The sequence below is a fragment of the Cervus elaphus genome, chromosome 29 (genome assembly GCF_910594005.1).
Source record: "Cervus elaphus chromosome 29, mCerEla1.1, whole genome shotgun sequence".
Lineage (NCBI taxonomy): Eukaryota > Metazoa > Chordata > Mammalia > Artiodactyla > Cervidae > Cervus > Cervus elaphus.
Genome location: NC_057843.1, coordinates 56,702,345 through 56,720,272, shown reverse-complemented (window position 1 = coordinate 56,720,272; position 17,928 = coordinate 56,702,345). Strand labels below are relative to the sequence as shown.

At 40.5% G+C, this 17,928-nt stretch overlaps 1 protein-coding gene across 4 annotated transcripts in view; it reads right to left on the bottom strand.

Moving 5' to 3' along the window:
- The window catches only part of UNC13B (unc-13 homolog B), a 204,626-nt gene extending 192,813 nt beyond the window's left edge, over positions 1 to 11,813 (bottom strand). For 2 of the 4 annotated variants that reach the window (XM_043891319.1, XM_043891320.1), the window contains exon 1: positions 11,446 to 11,812. In XM_043891319.1, coding sequence (XP_043747254.1) covers positions 11,446 to 11,467 — 22 coding nt within the window. In that variant the 5' untranslated portion in view covers positions 11,468 to 11,812. Of the gene's footprint in view, positions 1 to 11,445 lie in introns of all 4 variants that reach the window. The other 2 variants (XM_043891317.1, XM_043891318.1) reach the window with 2 other exon arrangements.
- Between the last annotated feature and the right edge of the window lie 6,115 nt (positions 11,814 to 17,928).

Sequence of the window (17,928 nt, the reverse complement as noted above, 5' to 3'; positions counted from 1 at the left end):
AAAAACCACAGGGGTGACTGCAGAGAAGAAAGCATTTAAATGAGAAAATAATATCATAATGAGAAGTTAATATTAAAGATACTTTAAACAAAATCCCAAACATTTGGAAATTAAATGTCCACTTTTAGATGGGTGTATCTAAGAAGCCATAACAAGGAAAATTAGAAAATATTTGTAATAGAAGAAAAATGAAAAAAGAATTTATCAGAATTTGTTGCAGCTGCTCAATGCAGTCAAATACAATGTGGAGTCTTAAATAAGGTACGAAAACAAATAATGGACACTAACATAAAATTTTGTGAAATTTGAACAAAATCTGTACTTTAGTTAATAATACTGTATCATTTGTTAACTTCTTGCTTTTTTTTTTTAACAACATAGTATTTCTCTATATTCTTAGAATTGGATTAGAAGTTTCATACCTCATTCAATTTTCTTTTTTTAAAATCACTAAGATAATAAATTTTCTAGACTTTTAGCAGTAATATTAGATGCCAAAATACATGGAACTACATCAAAGTTTTGAGTGAATATAAATTTGAAATTTAGCATTCTATTATAGTAAGTCAAACAAGTGGAATCAAAATGTCATAAATTTTTTTAGCTAGGCAAAAATTCATAAATTTTCTAAAAAATATATATTATACATACTACATATATGTATACATAAGCTTTTCTACGATGCTTGTTAAAGGTTTGAGAAAATACAACAACAAAAAAAAGAGGCAGAGAAATTGGAAAACATAAACTAAATGATATGGGAGCACTGAATATGAAATAAAAAAATGAAACAAACTAGATAAAAGATCATCATATAGTCCAGTTATTTTTAAACATGGGTGCTCATTAGAAATACATCTGGAGCTTTGGAGAAGAAGAGCAATACCTGGGCATTTGCATTTTTCAAAAAATTACAAAGATAATTCTATTATGCATCTGGATTTTAAAAACTGCTTTTCTATGAAATGGTAGTTTTAATAACATAGAATTCTATGATTTTCTGTTGACCAATCATGATGCAATGGTATTAAATAAATAATCACTATGAAATTTAATATTTATTAAATTTATAAATATTTAGAAAATTTTATTGAAAATTAATTATTTATTAAATAATTGGTATTAAAAACATAATCACAATAGTAAAAGATGTTTATGTTTTCACAATCAATAGCCAGACAAAAAACAGAAGATAATTATAGTTGCAAACCATAATGGAAACATGATTAACCTAACAGTATAAAATAATAACATACAATTTGAGGGGTCAAGCAGTGACGTGATAAGTGGAAGTGCATACATGCACATGTTCTCAACCTGCCCAGGCAGTCTATGTCCTTTGGTTGGTGCATTTAATCCATTTACAGTTAAGGTAATTATCGATATGTATGATCCTATTGCTTCCCTTGTGGCTCAGCTGGAAAAGAGTCTGCCCACAATGGGGGGGCCTCGGTTCGATTCCTGGGTTGGGAAGATACCCTGGAGAAGGGAAAGACTACCCACTCCCGTATTCTGGCCTGGAGAATCCCATGGACTGTATAGTCCATGGGGTTGCAAAGAGTCGGACATGACTGAGCGACTTTTGGAGAAGGAAATGGCAACGCACTCCAGTATTCCTGCCTGGAAAATTCTAAGGACAGAGGAGCCTGGAGGGCTGCAGTCCACAGGATCACAGAGAGTCAGACACGACTGAGTGACTGAGCACACAAGACCCTATTACTATTTTCTTAATTGTTTTTGGTTTATTTTGTGTAGGTTTTTCCCCTCTCTTGTGTCTCCTGCCTAAAGAAGTTCCTTTAAAATTTGTTGTAAAGCTGGTTTGGTGGTGCTGAACTCTCTCAACTTTTGTCTGGAAAGCTTTTTTTGATTTCTCCACCAAATCTGAATGAGAGTCTTGCTGGGTAGAGTATTCTTTGTTGTTAAGTTATTCCTTTTCATCACTTTAAACATCTCATGTCATTCCCTTCTGGCTTGTAGTTTCTGTTGACAAATCAGTTGATAACCTTATGGTAGTTCCCTGTATGTTATTTGTCGTTTTTTCTTTGTTGCTTTTAATATTTTGTCTTTAATTTTCACCATTTTGATTACTATGTGTATCAGTGTTCCTCCTTGGGTTTATCCTGCCTGGGGCTCTGTGCTTCCTAGACTTGGTTGACCATTTCCCTTCCTATGTTAGGTATACATATATGTTAGTTGCTCAGTCATGTCGAACTCTTTGCGACCCCATGAACTGTAGCCTGCCAGGCTCCTCTGTCGATGAAATTCCCCAGGCAAGAATACTGGAGTGGGTGGCCATTTCCTTCTCCAGGGGATCTTCCCAACCCAGGGATGGAACCCAGGTCTCTGCCATTGCAGGCAGATTCTTTACCATGTTCGGTAAGTTTTCAGCTATTATTTCTTCAAATACTTTCTTGGGTCCTCTCTCTCTCTCCTCCTTCTGGGACTCCTATAATGTGAATGTAGGTGCATTTAATGTTGTCCCAGAGGTCTCTTAGGTTATCGTCATTTTTTTTTCATTCTTTTTTTATATAGTCTGTTCTGCAGCAGTTATTTCCACCATTCTGTCCTCCAGATCACTTATCTGTTCTTCTGCATCAGTTATTCTGCTATTCATTCCTTCTAATGTATTGTTCATCTCTGTTTGGTTGTTCTTTAATTCTTCTAGGTCTATGGTAAACATTTATTGCATCTTCTCAATCTGTGCCTCCATTCTTTATCCAAGATCCTGGATCATCTTCACTAGCATTATGAATTATTTTTTTTTGGAAGATTGCCTGTCTCCACTTCATTTGGTTGTTTCCCTGGGGTTTTATCTTTTCCCTTCATCTGGAACAAAAACCCTCTACTTTTTCAGTCCGGTTAACTTTCTGTGGTGTGATTTTTGGTTCTAGCCATTGTGGGACTGTGGTTCTTCTTGCTTCTTATGTCTTCCCTCTGATGCAGAAGGCTAAGAGGCTTGTATAAGCTTCCTGATGGGAGAAACTGGTGGTGGGAAAAACTGAGTCTTGCTCTGATAGGCAGGGCTATGCTCAGTAGAACGTTAATCCACTTACCTGCTGATGGATGGGGTTGTGCCCTCCCTGTTAGTTGTCTGGTCTGAGTGACCCAGCCCTGGGGTCTACTGAGCTCTGTAGTAGGGTTAGTGGTAACCTCCAAAAGGACTTAATGCCAAGGGGCCCCTTCCAGTACAAGCTGTTGCCAGTACCCCATCCTCATGGCAAGCCACTGCCAACACACTCCTCCACAGGAGACCCTCCAACACTAGCAGGTAGTTTTGGTTCAGTCTCCTGTGGGGTCACTGCTCCTTTTCCCTGGGTCTTGGAGTGCACAACACCCAAGAGTGGAGTCTCTGTTTCCCCCCATCCTGTGGAAGTCTTGTAATCAAACCCACAGGCCTTCAAGGTCAGATTCCCTGGAGATTTCCAGTCCCTTTGCTGGATCCTCAGGCTGGGAAGCCTGACATGAGGCTCAGAAACTTCACAACAGTGGGAGAACTTCGTTGGTATTGCTGTACTCCAGATTGTGGGCCACCTTCTCAATGGGTATGAGATTTGATATTATCATGTTTGCACCCCTCCTACCATCTTGTTGCAGCTTCTTTTGTCTTTGGACATGGGGTATCTTTTTTTGGTGGGCTCCAGTATCCTCTTGTCAATGGTTGCTCAACAGCTAGTTGTGATTTTGGTGCTCCTGCAGGAGGGGATGAGCACACATCCTTCCACTCCTCCATCTTGAACTGGAAGGGTTCACAGTATTTTTTAATGTTGGCAGTATCTTTTAGGTATGATCCATTTTCCAGCCCTGATGTTTCTATTTTTATTAGAATTTGGATTTAATTAACCTTTGACTTGTTAATCCTCTCTATTGAATTGTTTATTTTATATCTTTTTTTTTTTTTTGCCACACTGCATGGCATGTGGGAGCTTAGTTCCCCAACAAGGAATTAAACCCATGTCACATCCCCTGCCTTGAAAGTGCAGAGTCTCAACCACTAGACTTCCAGGGAAGTTCCTGAAATCATATTCTTTATTTGTGTATCTACCTTTAATAGGCGCTTCATAAATAGTTTGAATAGATGTATAAATTTTAAAGAGGTAGAAATTAAGGTTAAGTAACATGTAAGGATATACAACATATAAGTGGTGGAGCTGATATATTCACTAACTCAGATCTGCCTAAAACCAAAATTTTTAATTTCTACCCCATATCACACTAAAAGCATAGTAAGAGTAAAAGCAAGAACGACAGACTGGAGAGCATCATTAGACAGTCAGATGATGAAGTTTAAAATTATAAAAGCAGAGCACCATTCCAAGGAATGACATACTCTAGGATGTGATCATGGGTGTAGATGGCTGAAATGAGGTAGACAGAGATTTATATCTGTATCATTCACCACCCTCTCCTTGGCAAGCAGATTTTCTGTATCCATTTGCAGATAAAGGCTCTACAAATTTGGCTCATAACTAACAGACAGAAACATCAGTGAGCTAGCCCTTTGAATCATCTGTCCCACTCTGAATCACACACAAAAGCAATTACCTTCCCACTGCCCATTCCCTTAGTTGCTAGGTGAATCTTCCTCATCCACAGCCCTCTAGCCTCTTCTCAATATCACTCATAGTAAAACACTATGAAAATTATTAAGGCAAACAGCTGCAAGAGAAAATTAATAGCATAACACAGTCCACAGGCCTATTTGTTCTCCAGTCCCAAAAAAGTACTAAGAACTAAATGCATAGAAAGAAGTAATAGAAAAAAAAAAAAGGTTTCTTTTTGGAAATATGTACTTCCTAGTGATTAAGAATTTATTTTTCCTATTTTATATAATTGGTTGAAAAGAAAGTGAAGTCATTAGTCGTGTCCGACTCTTTGCGACCCCATGGACTGTAGCCCACCAGGTTCCTCCGTCCATGGGATTTTTCCAGGTACTGGGAGTGGGTTGCCATTTCCTTCTCCAGGAAATCTTCCTGACCCAGGGATTGAACCCAGATCTCCTGCATTGTAGGCAGATGCTTTACCATCTGAGCCACCAGGGAAGTCTTAATATAATTGCTTAGGAGGAAACAATTTGTATACACACACCCTAGCACGAACTTTCTCTTGTCATATTTTGACCACATATTTTATCACTAGGGGGTTCACTGGCACACAAAAAAAAGAAGCCCTGATGAGTTTTTCCTTTGATGTCAGAGCCTCTCAAACAGTTGCTTTTGGAGATTACACCTGAGAATTACCAGTTCATTTTTACTGAAGAAGACAAATAGAAGAATGAAACAATTTCCTTTATAAAGCTGAACACAAAATTCTACCCATGCCTACATTTTTATTTTCTTTCTCAGTAATCACAGAAAGATCACAACAAAGCAGGAAATACAAAGCTGGTTGCCTGATTTTCCTCATCAGAAGCAGCTACACCTAAGTATTCTATACAACAGGAAATAAGTTATTTTTATATAGCCCTAAGAAAACGGATCTCACTGCCCTTCTCTGATAGTTCAAGTCTCATCAAAACATTTGGTCCTCCAACAGTGCCCAATTAGCTGCTGTTATTTTCAGTATGACAAAGTCATAGATATAAACATAGCTGATATACTTCAATCCTTGTTGGTTTTATCCTTATTGATATTGCAAATTGCTGCTGCTACGCCGCTTCAGTCGTGTCCAACTCTGTGCGGCCCCATAGACGGCCGCCCACCAGGCTCCCTCGTCCCTGGGATTCTCCAGGCAAGAACACTGGAGTGGGCTGCCATTTCCTTCTCCAATGTGTGAAAGTGAAAAGGGAAAGTGAAGTCGCTCAGTCATGTCCGACTCGTAGCGACCCGATGGACTGCAGCCCACCAGGCTCCTCCGTCCATGGGATTTTCCAGGCAAGAGTACTGGAGTGGGGTGCCATTGCCTTCTCCAATACACTGAGCTACTACACAGTAATACACATAAACTGCTGCAAAATGCATCAAGTGGAAGCATCTGACAGGCATAATATTAAGCAGAAGAAGCATCCCCCCCAAAATATTACATAATTCCATTTATGAGAAATCCAATATGTCAATACTACATCAATTCTCAAAAGCTTGAAAACAGGGAAACTATATTATATTTTGCTGTGAGCCTAGAACTGCTCTTAAAAAATAAAAGTTTATTTTAAAAATAAATTAAAAGTTTAATAATTAAAAAAAAAACTAAACTATTCTGAAGCGTTGGAATAGTATAACATTACCTTTGGGGAAAATGGGAGGGCGTGCTGACTGAAAGGAAAAGTACGGTGGGCTTCTGAAAGGAAAGGAAAAGTACGGGGTGTTAGTAGTATTCTATTTCTTGACCAAGGTGGTGATCACATGAGTGTGTTCACTTTGTGATAATTCAGTGAGCCATACACTTAAAGACTTGTTTACTTTAATATACATATAAATCAAAAAAATTTTAATATACAAATATTGACTCTTTTCTGAACTTTATTAAAGACAGTCCACTCTAATGTATGTATAGAACGCCCCAACTTAAAAAATAGTGCTTTATTTAAAAGTTAGAAAAAATAGTGCAGTATTTCCCCACTCTAGCAGGAACTTAACTTATTCTACTTATGCCAACTCAGACTTAATAATCCTAATGGATTCTGAGTTTATCTAAGAAAGGAGATATTAACATGTTAAGACCTATGTAGATTGCTTAGACTCTTATCTATAGACATGTATCATAAACAGGCATAGAGAAGGTACTCTACAAATATTTACCAATGATACACATCCCAAACTTTAACAAACTCACATAGCAAAGTCTGAAATACCTTGCAATGGTAAAAGAGGATCAACACTCAGCCTGCTGGCCTAAAGAGTGCAACTTTTAGAAACCTAACCTCTAAAAACTAAAAAATTACAGAATGTACTGCTTATAAGGAAGAACACAATTGTGACAACTCTCTTTGGCAGAGGAAATTGGTCCTTTTCCCCTTCCCTGCTCCCTGGCTCAAATAAGGCATAATCAACTTCCTGATGCCACAGCTAAGCAAAAGGAACCCAGCAGCAACTCTGCTCCTGAGGGCAGAAACTACTTAAACTATTTGATGTGATGAAAACCCAGCAGCAAGGAGTTAGCTGAGGCAGATGACAATGTTGCAGAAATAAGATGAGAAGAAAGCCTTGACCAACCTGTTCTTATACCTGAAAACTCTAAAATCATTACTATTCCTACTTTTCAGAGTGATAATAAATCAAAATATATCTCTGGAGTCTTCCCAGGCTAGAATTAACCCACAATCAACAGGTATCCTGAGTGTCCATCAGAGTCCAACTTCTAAGAGTTTCCCAGTAGTATCTATTCAGTTAGTTAGATGACCGATATGTGCTTATAAAATATGTTAAGTTTTTCTAAGGGCAAGTCACAACATACACTGACTTGATATAGTTCTCATCACTAGTGACATTGGTTTGTTCTGTCTTAAAACACAAGTAATAAACATTCAGCTTCCCTGGTAGCTCAGACAGTAAAGAATTTGCCTGCAGTGCAGGAGACTCAGGTTCGATCCCTGGGTTGGGAACATCCCCTGGAGAAGGGAATGACAGACAACCCACTCCAGTATTCTTGCCTGGAGAATCCCATGGACAAAGGAGCCTGGTGGGCTTCAGTCCGTAGGGTCGCAAAGAGTTAAGACACAACTGAGCGACTAACACAGAGAAAATAAATTTTTAAATAATCAAAGAAGATAAACAAGTATGTGAAAATCACAGGTCAAACTTAAAAGAGTTGAGATCTTCAGGATTTTGGTAAACATAAAGTTTTACCCACTGGTAAAGGACCTGCTTCTAATAGAGGATTGCTGATATGAGAGATCCTGAGGTACTTGGTTTGCTAATGGGTCCAGGTGAGTGTAACTATTATGCCAAGAAAACAGCAATGAGCAAATCACACAGAAATGACAGATGGAAAGCTGACTGGTGATCTCCAAACATAATAAAACTATCTATAGCAATGTTCACTGTGGTATTGTTTACAACAGCAATATTATAAATTATATTGTTTATAAAGGCAAAATTTATAATAGCAAAAAAAAAATTTGATTGTTCATCAATATGAAACTGGTTAAATTACATATGCTCATAAAATGAAACAGTACTCCATAGCCATTAAAAGGAACAATTTAAACTCACGAAAGCTGATAGGAAAATAAATCATTAAGCTTTTAAAAAAGTTAAATATACTTCCAATTGTAGAACCTATAAACTTAAATGTAAAGAAAATTTACAAGATGGACAAGAAAGAGGAAACAGTAGTTACCTCTGGGGAGTAAGAATAGGGAATTAAGACAAGAGAACTTTGTCCTTTCACGTCACATCCTAAACTGAATTTCTTATCATACATATATATCACCTCTATAATAAAAACAAAACAATGAAAGCAATGAACAAAAAAAATAACGATGCTGATCAGGTGATAGGACCATGATGATTTTTATTTTCCTTTTTACACTTTTCTGCATTTTCTCTATTTTCTGTGATTAACAGTATTTAGCATATATTGCTTCTTATACCCCAAAAACTTTTTTGTTTTAGATTTTTTAACAAGTCAAGTGTGGTCATTTCTAGTTCAAATTAGGGAGAAGAATCCAGAGCTCAGTTATAAACACTATAGCAACTACAAAGAAATATGGAAAGACTCAATTCTCAAAGTGCTTATCTGGAGAAAACAGTCATGAACACCAAGACATCAAAAGTTAAAGAAAATCTTTGACTTAGTTTACTGGAGTTGCTGAGGTGGTACAGGCTCCTATGGAAGCAAAAGATACCAGTATTGTGAGGAAAGCTGTGTCAGATACTTGAAGAAAGACTAACTGAATTAGATACAAGAATTTTTTTTTTCAAAATTCAAGTCTAACATCCCACTCAACGTTGAAAATACTTTTATCACTCATTCAATCTCTGCTTAAGTATCCTATGTCAAAAAATTCTCATAAGTAGTCCATTCCATTTGTTAACAACTCTGTTTAAGTTCTTTCTTATCTTAAAAGTTAAAATGTTTCCTATCATTTTCAACACTGGTTGACTTGTCCTAGTTCTGTCTAAGCAACAGTTTAGACAGTTTTCATTTACTATTATGATCCTTCTGCAAGAATAAACCTCCCAGTTCCTCAAATGGCTTCTATACCCTTCATTATTCTAATTATTCTGCTCTGAAGAAACTAGTTTCTCAAAAAAAAAAAAAAGAAAAAAGAAACTAGTTTCTCAGTTTGCCTCTTAGAATCAAATACCCTAATTGAACCCAGAATTCCAGAACTGATCTGACCAGTGCTTTTATCTCCTTAGTCGGGGTCACCATGAACAGAGAGCAAGACTAGTTGCTAGGTGGTATACAATTCGTCGACAAATCAGTGGCACTGTTCAGATCATAAGTAATTTATGTTTCAAGGAATTTAAAGCGTTAAAGGAGAAAGATCACTGCGGACTGAGGAACTGAGGACATTTTCAACAACAAAAGTAGACTATAAGCTGGGAAAGGAAGAATACACTTTCGACAAGCAGAAAACACAGAACACTGCCGTGGTACGAATGAACAAAGCTAGTGCTAGAGCAAAGTTATCTGCAAGAGGACGGGCAAGAACAGAGGGCCAAAAGGAGGGCTGGAGTCATACTACTGAGAGCCCTTAACCTGCAGGGAATAAGGCGTGATTAAAGGGTTAAACCAAGAAACTGATTTCTTGATTGAGATATTTGGAATGATTAAATCAATATCAGTTTGACAAATTCAACATCAGATTAAATACTGTTTGAAATTTTTTTTCTAAATTGAGGTATGGTTAATTCACTGCATTGTGTTAGTTATAAGTATACAGCAAAGTGACTCAGTTTTAACATATATTGTATATTATTTTTTCAGATTCTTTTTGATTACAGAGAGAAAGAGAATAGTTAGCTGAACAGAATTCCTTGAAAATGAAAGCTGCCTGATATTAGAACAAATTGAGAGTACCAGCTCCTTCTCTGAAGCATCAATTCAATTAAAGAGGAATTTCTGGTTTAATAGGGCTCCTGGCTGAAGAATCTTTCATAAGGGATAGTTCTGTAACACAGTGTGGCAATAGAGAATTAAAACTGTCCAAGGGACACTGCAAAACCCAACCTCTCCCAAATCCTGCTACTCAACAGCAGGGATCTAAAGGAATAAATAGATTTCCAGCTGCTGGGAGAAAATGTCTTACTAAAAGCAAAGCAAATTCTCATTAATGAAAAATCAACCATGAAAGAAGAAAATTTCTGTGTGTCTCATAATCCCTGGAAATAACCAAATCCATTTTGGGTTAATACAGATTTAACAAAACAGTGGGAGAGAACAGAGGAAAGCAGTTTCATTTGCCAGAAGCTGGGGAAACACTTAACAGAGATCACAACCAACAATGTTTCTAACCCACAGAACCAAAAGAAACATGAACTCTACCCAATGAAAGGTGCTGGGAAAAGGTTCTCATAGATAAATTCCCTCACTCACAACCGAGCCACCTTATCCCACCTTGTTCAACACGGCTATGATAGGCTGTAGCTTGAATTTCCCAAGATCAAATTCAATGGGTAATCCAAACCCTGCTTTTTCTGATCTGATAATCTCTAAAATCACAGTCCCTGCACTCGTTCAAAACCAGCCCCGAGCTTCTACTATATCAGGCACCTAGAACACAAAAACCATTAAGAAACAGTCTCTACCCTCGTGAAGCTTAGTCGACACACCTTGCCTCATCTTAAACCCCAAAGCTCCTGGGTTAAGATATCTTCTCAGGTGGGTCAAGCGTCCTCCGTGGAAAAGCAATAAAGGACTTCACCTTTAGTTAGTGTGAGGGGAGTAAATATAAATAAGTAAATCATACTTCTTATGCTCTGCTCTGAAAGAAGAGAAGCCGACACACCTTTTCAAGTCGAATATGAGCTTACTGTCAGCCTGAACTACACAGGAGGAACAGGGGACAAAGACAAGCAACAGGGGGGTGGAACGCCAATAAATACACTGGAAGGAGGGGTATGACAGCTGTACTCCTTCAAAGCACGATTAGAAAGAACCTGCTACTAAGCCGACTGAGGTTTTACGGTGCGGCGAGAAGGAAGAAAAGAACAGAGGCTGCCCGCCCTGAACTGACGCCCGCTACCCGCGGTCCCCACCTCGTCCGCGCTCACTAGAGGACAGCTCTAGATATTATTTAATAGGATCTGGGCCTGCCAGCCAGCAACACTGTCACATGGCCACCAGGACGGAGAGGTAACAGTCCCTCCTCACAGGAGAGCGAGGAAAAGCAAGAGAGAGTGGAAAGAACTCTTCAAGATGTTCATAAAGGAGTTGACATAAAGGTTCCCCGAGACACGGGCGGGGCGGGAAGTTTGGAGAAGGTGGTAACCCGACGCCCACTGGAAGCTCGTGGAGATGCCCGAGCGACCTCGGCCCCTCCACCCCGGTCCGCGCACTCACCGCGCACGCAGAGCAGCGACATGGCCGAGCCGCCGGCGATCCTCCGCCGCGCGCCCGCCCCGCCGCCGCGCCGGGCCGCTCCCTCTTTCCTCTTAGCAGGTGCCGCGGCAGTTCCCGCTATCGACCCCACGGGTCTCGCCGCTCCTCATGGTCCCCGTCGCAGGCAGCGTCCCGCCGCTCCGTCTGACCCGCTCCAATCTTCACCGTCTGAGCGGGCTCCCGATAGCGGTGACTACCGGCCGGCAGGCGGGGGACTGGGCGCGGCACCACGGCGCCATCGCTGGGAGGTAAGGGCGGCCGGGACTCCCCGCCTCACTCCAGCCGGGATCCGAGTGAGCGCCGGGATGGAGCCAAGCCGTGGCGCCCCGCCTCCCAGCCAATCAACTCGCGCCCAGTCCGCCGCCCCGCCCCCCAAGGGCACGTAGGAGGCGGGGCCCCTTTCCGCTTTCCTCGGTGAAAGAATGAAGGCAACTCGGCCCACTGACGAGGCGGACGGCCGCGAGGGGCGGGCTTCCCCGGCACCTGTGTGAGGCGGGAACTGCAGCTTTGTGCCGCTTTCATGGGGGCGGGGCTTCTACGCAGGAACAGATTCTTTTCATTGAGAATTTCTGTCCGACTTCCTTAAAGAGTTTATCCCTCTGTAACATTAACGAGAAAGTACCACACTGAAACTAATTTGTTGCTTAGTCGCTAAGTCGTGTCCGACTCTTCTGCGACCCCATGGACTGTAGCTTACCAGGCTCCTCTGTCCATGGGATTTCCCAGGTAAGAACACTGGAGTGGGTGGCCATTTCCTCCAGGGAACCTTCCCCATCCAGGGATTGAACCCTCATCGCCTGTATTGGCAGGCAGATTCTCTACCAGTGAGTCACCTGGGAAACTCCAAGTCTTCATTAGCCCTGCTCAAGTTTCTGTGTTTGCAAGCCGTTAGCACATCCGGATTCTGCATGTCAGACCCAGGGAGGGTCTATATTAATCTAACAGGGTCTTTGCCCTCCAAAAGCAAACCTAGCTAGCTTATGATTCCTCTCATTAGAATGTAGAATTTGGAAAGAGTGACACTCCAAATGCTGTAAGTAGGAGCCTGGAGAAGAAAAGGAGAGACTTGATTTATCCAGGGTTTGTCCAAATTTAGAGAAATATCCAAAGAAAGATTTTGAGCAAAGCAACTCCACAAGCCTAGTCAACAAAGATGCCTGACGGGCATTCTCTGGACTTGTGGACGTTGAAATATCTAGCTCTTTAGCCCAGCTGTCCTAACCTCAAGAGCAAGGGATTAAAAAGGGGAAAGATTTATACGATCTGGAGAGAAACCAGAGTATAAGAGCAAGGGATTAAAAAGGTGTTGAACTTCTGGGTTCTGGAACTAAGAATAGAGACCAAAAAACAAAACAAAAAACTCTTATGGAACCAGAGATTCTCCTAGGGGATGCAGAGGCCATCCAACAAAGGATGGAAAGTCACTCTGCACTCAGAAACAGTATAGAGTAGTGGGAAAAAACCTAATAAAACCGTGAAGAGCATGAACTTTGAAGCCAATCATATTCACCTGGTATAGTACCTATTGTCGTGTACCAAATTACCCCAAAACTTAGTAGCTTAAAACTGCATTTATTATCTCACAGTTACTGTACAGCACAGAGAACAATATTATTACTGCAATAATTACTATACTATCAATATCCTATGATAAACCATAATGGAAAAGAATATTTAAAAAGAAGGTATAGGTATGTATAACAGACTCACTTTGCTGTACAAATCATTAACACAATGTAAATCAACTATGTTTCAATTAAAAATTTTTTATTTAAAAAAACAAAAATATTTTAGTGCTATCAATATATACGCCAAGTTGACTTCAAAAGTCTACACAGGCATACTTCCCATCAGCAAACTGGGAATGATATATGTCCTCTGTAACACTGAACAATAACATTTAAAAAATCTTTATCAATTAAAAAAATTTTCGATATTATCTCACAGTTTGTGGGTCAGAAATCTGGGTATGGCTTAGTTAGATCCTCTGGTTCAAGGTTTCTTACAGACTGCAAGCAAAGTTCCAGCTGGACTGCAAAAGGATTCACTTCCAAGCTCACTCATATGATTGTTGGCAGGTCTCAATTTCTCCTGGGCACTTGAACAGAGAGCCTCAGCTCCTTATTGGCATTGGCTGGTCTCAGCTCCTTGTCATGTGGACCTCTCCAAAACGGCAGCTAGCTTCCTCAAAGCATGCAAACCAAGAAGGCAATAAAGTCTAATAGCAAGAGGGAAGTCACAATCTTTTCTAATCTAATAATAGAGTGATATCTCCTTTTTTTTTTTTTTCATCAGAAGCAGTCACATTCAGGAAAAGGGAATTCCACAAGGACATAAATACCACCAGGAGGTAGGATCATTTGGGGGCCATCTTAGAAATCTACCTACCATAACTGAATTTGAATCCTAGCTCTGGTACTTGTGACCTAGGGCAAGCTACATGACCTCAATTTCCCAGGAAATAATGATAGTATCTACATCATAAGAGGGTTTTGAGGTTTAAATGACAAAATGCTTTTAAATTAGGGCTTCCCTGGTGGCTCAATGGTCAAGAATTCACCTGCCAAAGCAGGAGACACGGGTTCAATCCCAGGTCCAGGAAGATCTCACGTGCCTCTGAACAATTAAGCCCATACTCCCCAACTACTGAGCCTGTGCTCTGGAGCCCGGGAGCTGCAAATACTGACCCCACGCACTGCAACTGCTGAAGCCCGGGCACATTAGAGTGTGTGCTGCACAATGAGAGAAGCCGCCGCAATGAGGAGCCCACAGATCCCAACTAAAGAAAGCCCGCTCACAGCACGGGCAAAAATAAATACATAAGTAAATACCTGGTGCATGCTACATGCCCAGTACATGTTTGTTACTACTTAGGGTGTGAACGGGACGGGAGAATGCACCTGGGAGGTGAAAAGACACTCAGCAGAACAACAGTCAGAGTCTGAGGGTTGTGATGTAGACATTGAGGCATCCCAGTTTCCCAGTTAAACGTTCAGAGGAAGAAAGCACCAAGGTCCTCTGCTCTCTAGGCCCTTGACCAGGAACAATTATGCTCATAAGAAAGCTTAGGGTATCTTCAGAAGCAACTCAAACAGGGATAAAAAGCCAGAGCCTCTTGTCCCACTGTTTACATTAATTTTTCCAGGGCAGTACTTGAAAGTTCTTCAGCATTTGCATGGATTTGACACTTAGATTTAGCTGGCAGGTAGCTGAGCACTAAGACTTTTTGAGATCCAGGAAATGAGGAGGAAGGAGGGAAGGATTGAAGAAAATAGGTAATAATGGAAACCCGAAAGTCTCAAGACAGTAAAGCCAAAATACCAAGGGCTGGCATTGCTGCTGTCTTTTTGGAAACTCTCAGGCAGAAGGAGCAGAGTACAAACCCTGTTCCAGGGGAACCCTCTACCAACTTTATGATCATCCTTAGGTCATGCTCTAAGACCATTAAAAGTTTACCCTTCCTGAGACTTCCCTTGTGGTCCTGTGGTTAAGAGCCCACCTTGCACACTGTAAAGCAATTTTCTTCCAATTAAAATAAAAAAAAAAAGAATTCACCTTGAAATGCGAGATACAGGGGTTCATTCTCTGGTCCGGGAACTAAGAGCCCACATGGTGCAGAGCAGCTAAGCCCGTGTGCCACAGCTGTTGAAGCCTGCGCATTCTGGAAGCTTCATGCTGCAACTACTGAGCCCATGTGCCACAACTAGTTGATGCGCTGCAACGAAAAATCCCACATGCCACATGGTGCAACCATAAATAAACCAAATAATTACTAGATCGGAGAAGGCGATGGCACCCCACTCCAGTACTCTTGCCTGGAAAATCCCATTGATGGAGGAGCCTGGTAGGCTGCAGTCCATGGGGTCTGGAAGAGTTGGACACGACTGAGCGACTTCACTTTCACTTTTCACTTTCATGCATTGGAGAAGGAAATGGCAACCACTCCAGTGTTCTTGCCTGGAGAATCCCAGGGACGGGGGAGCCTGGTGGGCTGCCGTCTATGGGGTCGCACAGAGTCGGACACGACTGAAGCAACTTAGCAACAGCAACAACTCAATTTGACAAATATTTATTAAACACCTTTTAAGTCAGGCATAGAGAGACAATACAAAAGTAACATAGTAATCACAGTTCTTATCCTTAAATAGTTTATAAGTGATAGGAAAGATCTATGGGAGATGAGGGGGAACTAAACTAGGGCAGTAAATATAGAACTGAGGGGGAAGGAAAGAGACAATCCCCCTCACCCTTCCATCAGTGTTAAGGAGCCAGAAGTGATGGAACTTGGCACACAATGGCTACGGATACAGTAGAGAAGATCATAGCCAACATCTGGGTGAGAGGGCAAAGGAGAGAGTTTTAAACTCAGATTAGGGAATTCCCTGGCAATCTGTGCTTTCACTGCAAGGGTCCAGGTTCAATCCCTGGTTGGGGAACTAAGATTCCACAAACTGAATGGTGCAGCCAAATAAATTTTAAAAGATAAATAAATAAAGTCAGATTGGCTAAAAAGATGATGCTGCGGTTAATGTAGTTTTGAGGAGAAAGATGTGTCCCTTGGACATGTATATTAAGTTTAAGATGTGCCGGGATAACCTTCAGATAGTCATATTAGACAGTATGTAATATATAACTGACCCTGAGAAAGCAATCCAGGCTAGAGATACAGATTTCAGTCAATAAATTTATGACTATTTTAATCCCTATTTTGTTGATAAAGAAAATGAGGCAATAATAGGTGGCATAATCCTCCCACTCATTAGCTCATGAAATTACCTGGCCTGTAAAAACTAACCACTCCCACAGCCCTGGGCCCTCTCACCTTCTGAGAAAGACTACATTCTGCCTATGGAATGTGTATCTCTCTAAATAAATCCACTTTCACTTTACTATGGCTCACTCCTAAATTCTTTCCTGAGCAACGTCAAGGACCCTCACCTGGTGGCCAATCCCAAGAACTTGCCCAAGACCTGGAACATGACCATTCTCTTGTACTCCATTTTCCTGCAATATAAGATAGCCTGAAAATGACTGCAAAATTAGGATAAAAATCTCATGAATTTATACAGCAAAGCAGAAGAAAGAACAGTATCTCCTCAAGAGACAAAAGGCTGCACATCCTAATAATCTCCTGTACATCTCCAAAGAGACCCTTGTTTGAATATCTAAATATCATTTAGTTCACAACCTAGGAGATACCTCTATATTGTAAATACAGGGGACTAGACTTAATCCCTAGAGAGGTTTATCTTTATTCCCAAGGTTAGAGTAAGGACTCAGATTTACCATGTCTCCAAAAAAACACTCTAAGAATTGGGGAGAGGGTAAATAGTGCCTTTGCCGTTAATCAATGGAGAAAATAATTTTGATTTATCCTTAATACTTTCGAAGTCCTCAACTCTCCAAGCAAATGTTCTCACCAAAAGGTGATTAGAGGGAACTGGAGGGACTTCCCTGAGGGTCCAGTGGTTAAGTATCCACCTTGCAAAAAAAAAAGAATCCACCTGGCAATTCAGGGGATGCAGGTTTGATCCCTGGTCAGGGAACTAAGATCCCACATGCCACAGGGCAACTAAGCCCATGTACCACAACTAGAGAGGCCATTTGCCACAACGAAGACCCCAAGTGCGGCAACTAAGACCCAATGCAGCCAAATAAATTTTAAAAAGCGAACAGATGCAATTTTCTTTTCTTGGACTTATTTCTTAAGCTACTACAATCAAACATTTCTTTGCAGTGGAAATACCAGGGAACACTAAAGGATTCATTAATTGTCCAAACCATTTTGAATCCTAAATTGATGTTTTCTGCGGTTTTAGGCAAATGACCTCTAGAAGAGTATGCTTGCAGCCTGGGCCCTGCAGACTAGCGGTCTCTACTACAAATCAGGGGCATAGGACAGCATGGCAGATGTCAACTGTTGTCAGGCCTTTTACAGTCTCTCCTGAGGCAAAACTAGGGTCTCCTTAGTGACATACACTTACAATTCTCATACTTCATAGTTGGGAAACTATTCTTTAAGAGAAAGATAAAAATCAAATCAGCATTATCTCAAAACAGAGGACTTCCAACAATTTGTAAATATTAAATGTTCTTTTTTGTTATTAGAATATATGATCTATCTTCTGAGAAAGGAGGAACACAAACTTAGAATAACTTGCTTTAAAACAGTGAATAATACTCCAATGATCTGTTAATGTATTTTCATTACCAAAAAAGAACACATTCCTTCAGGATTAGGGTCAGAGGGCCTAAGGTTTTCTTTAAGGATTTTGTCTTCTAGAACAATAAGCCGTTTGATATGCAAATATAAACTCCCAGAAGAGATGGGTATAGACAAATGGTTTGGCTTAATGAAGCATTGTGAATAGAGAGATATGCAATGGGAATATGAGAGAGGGTCAAAAAAAATTCTTAGATGGTCGAAGGTCTTTTAAGAATATT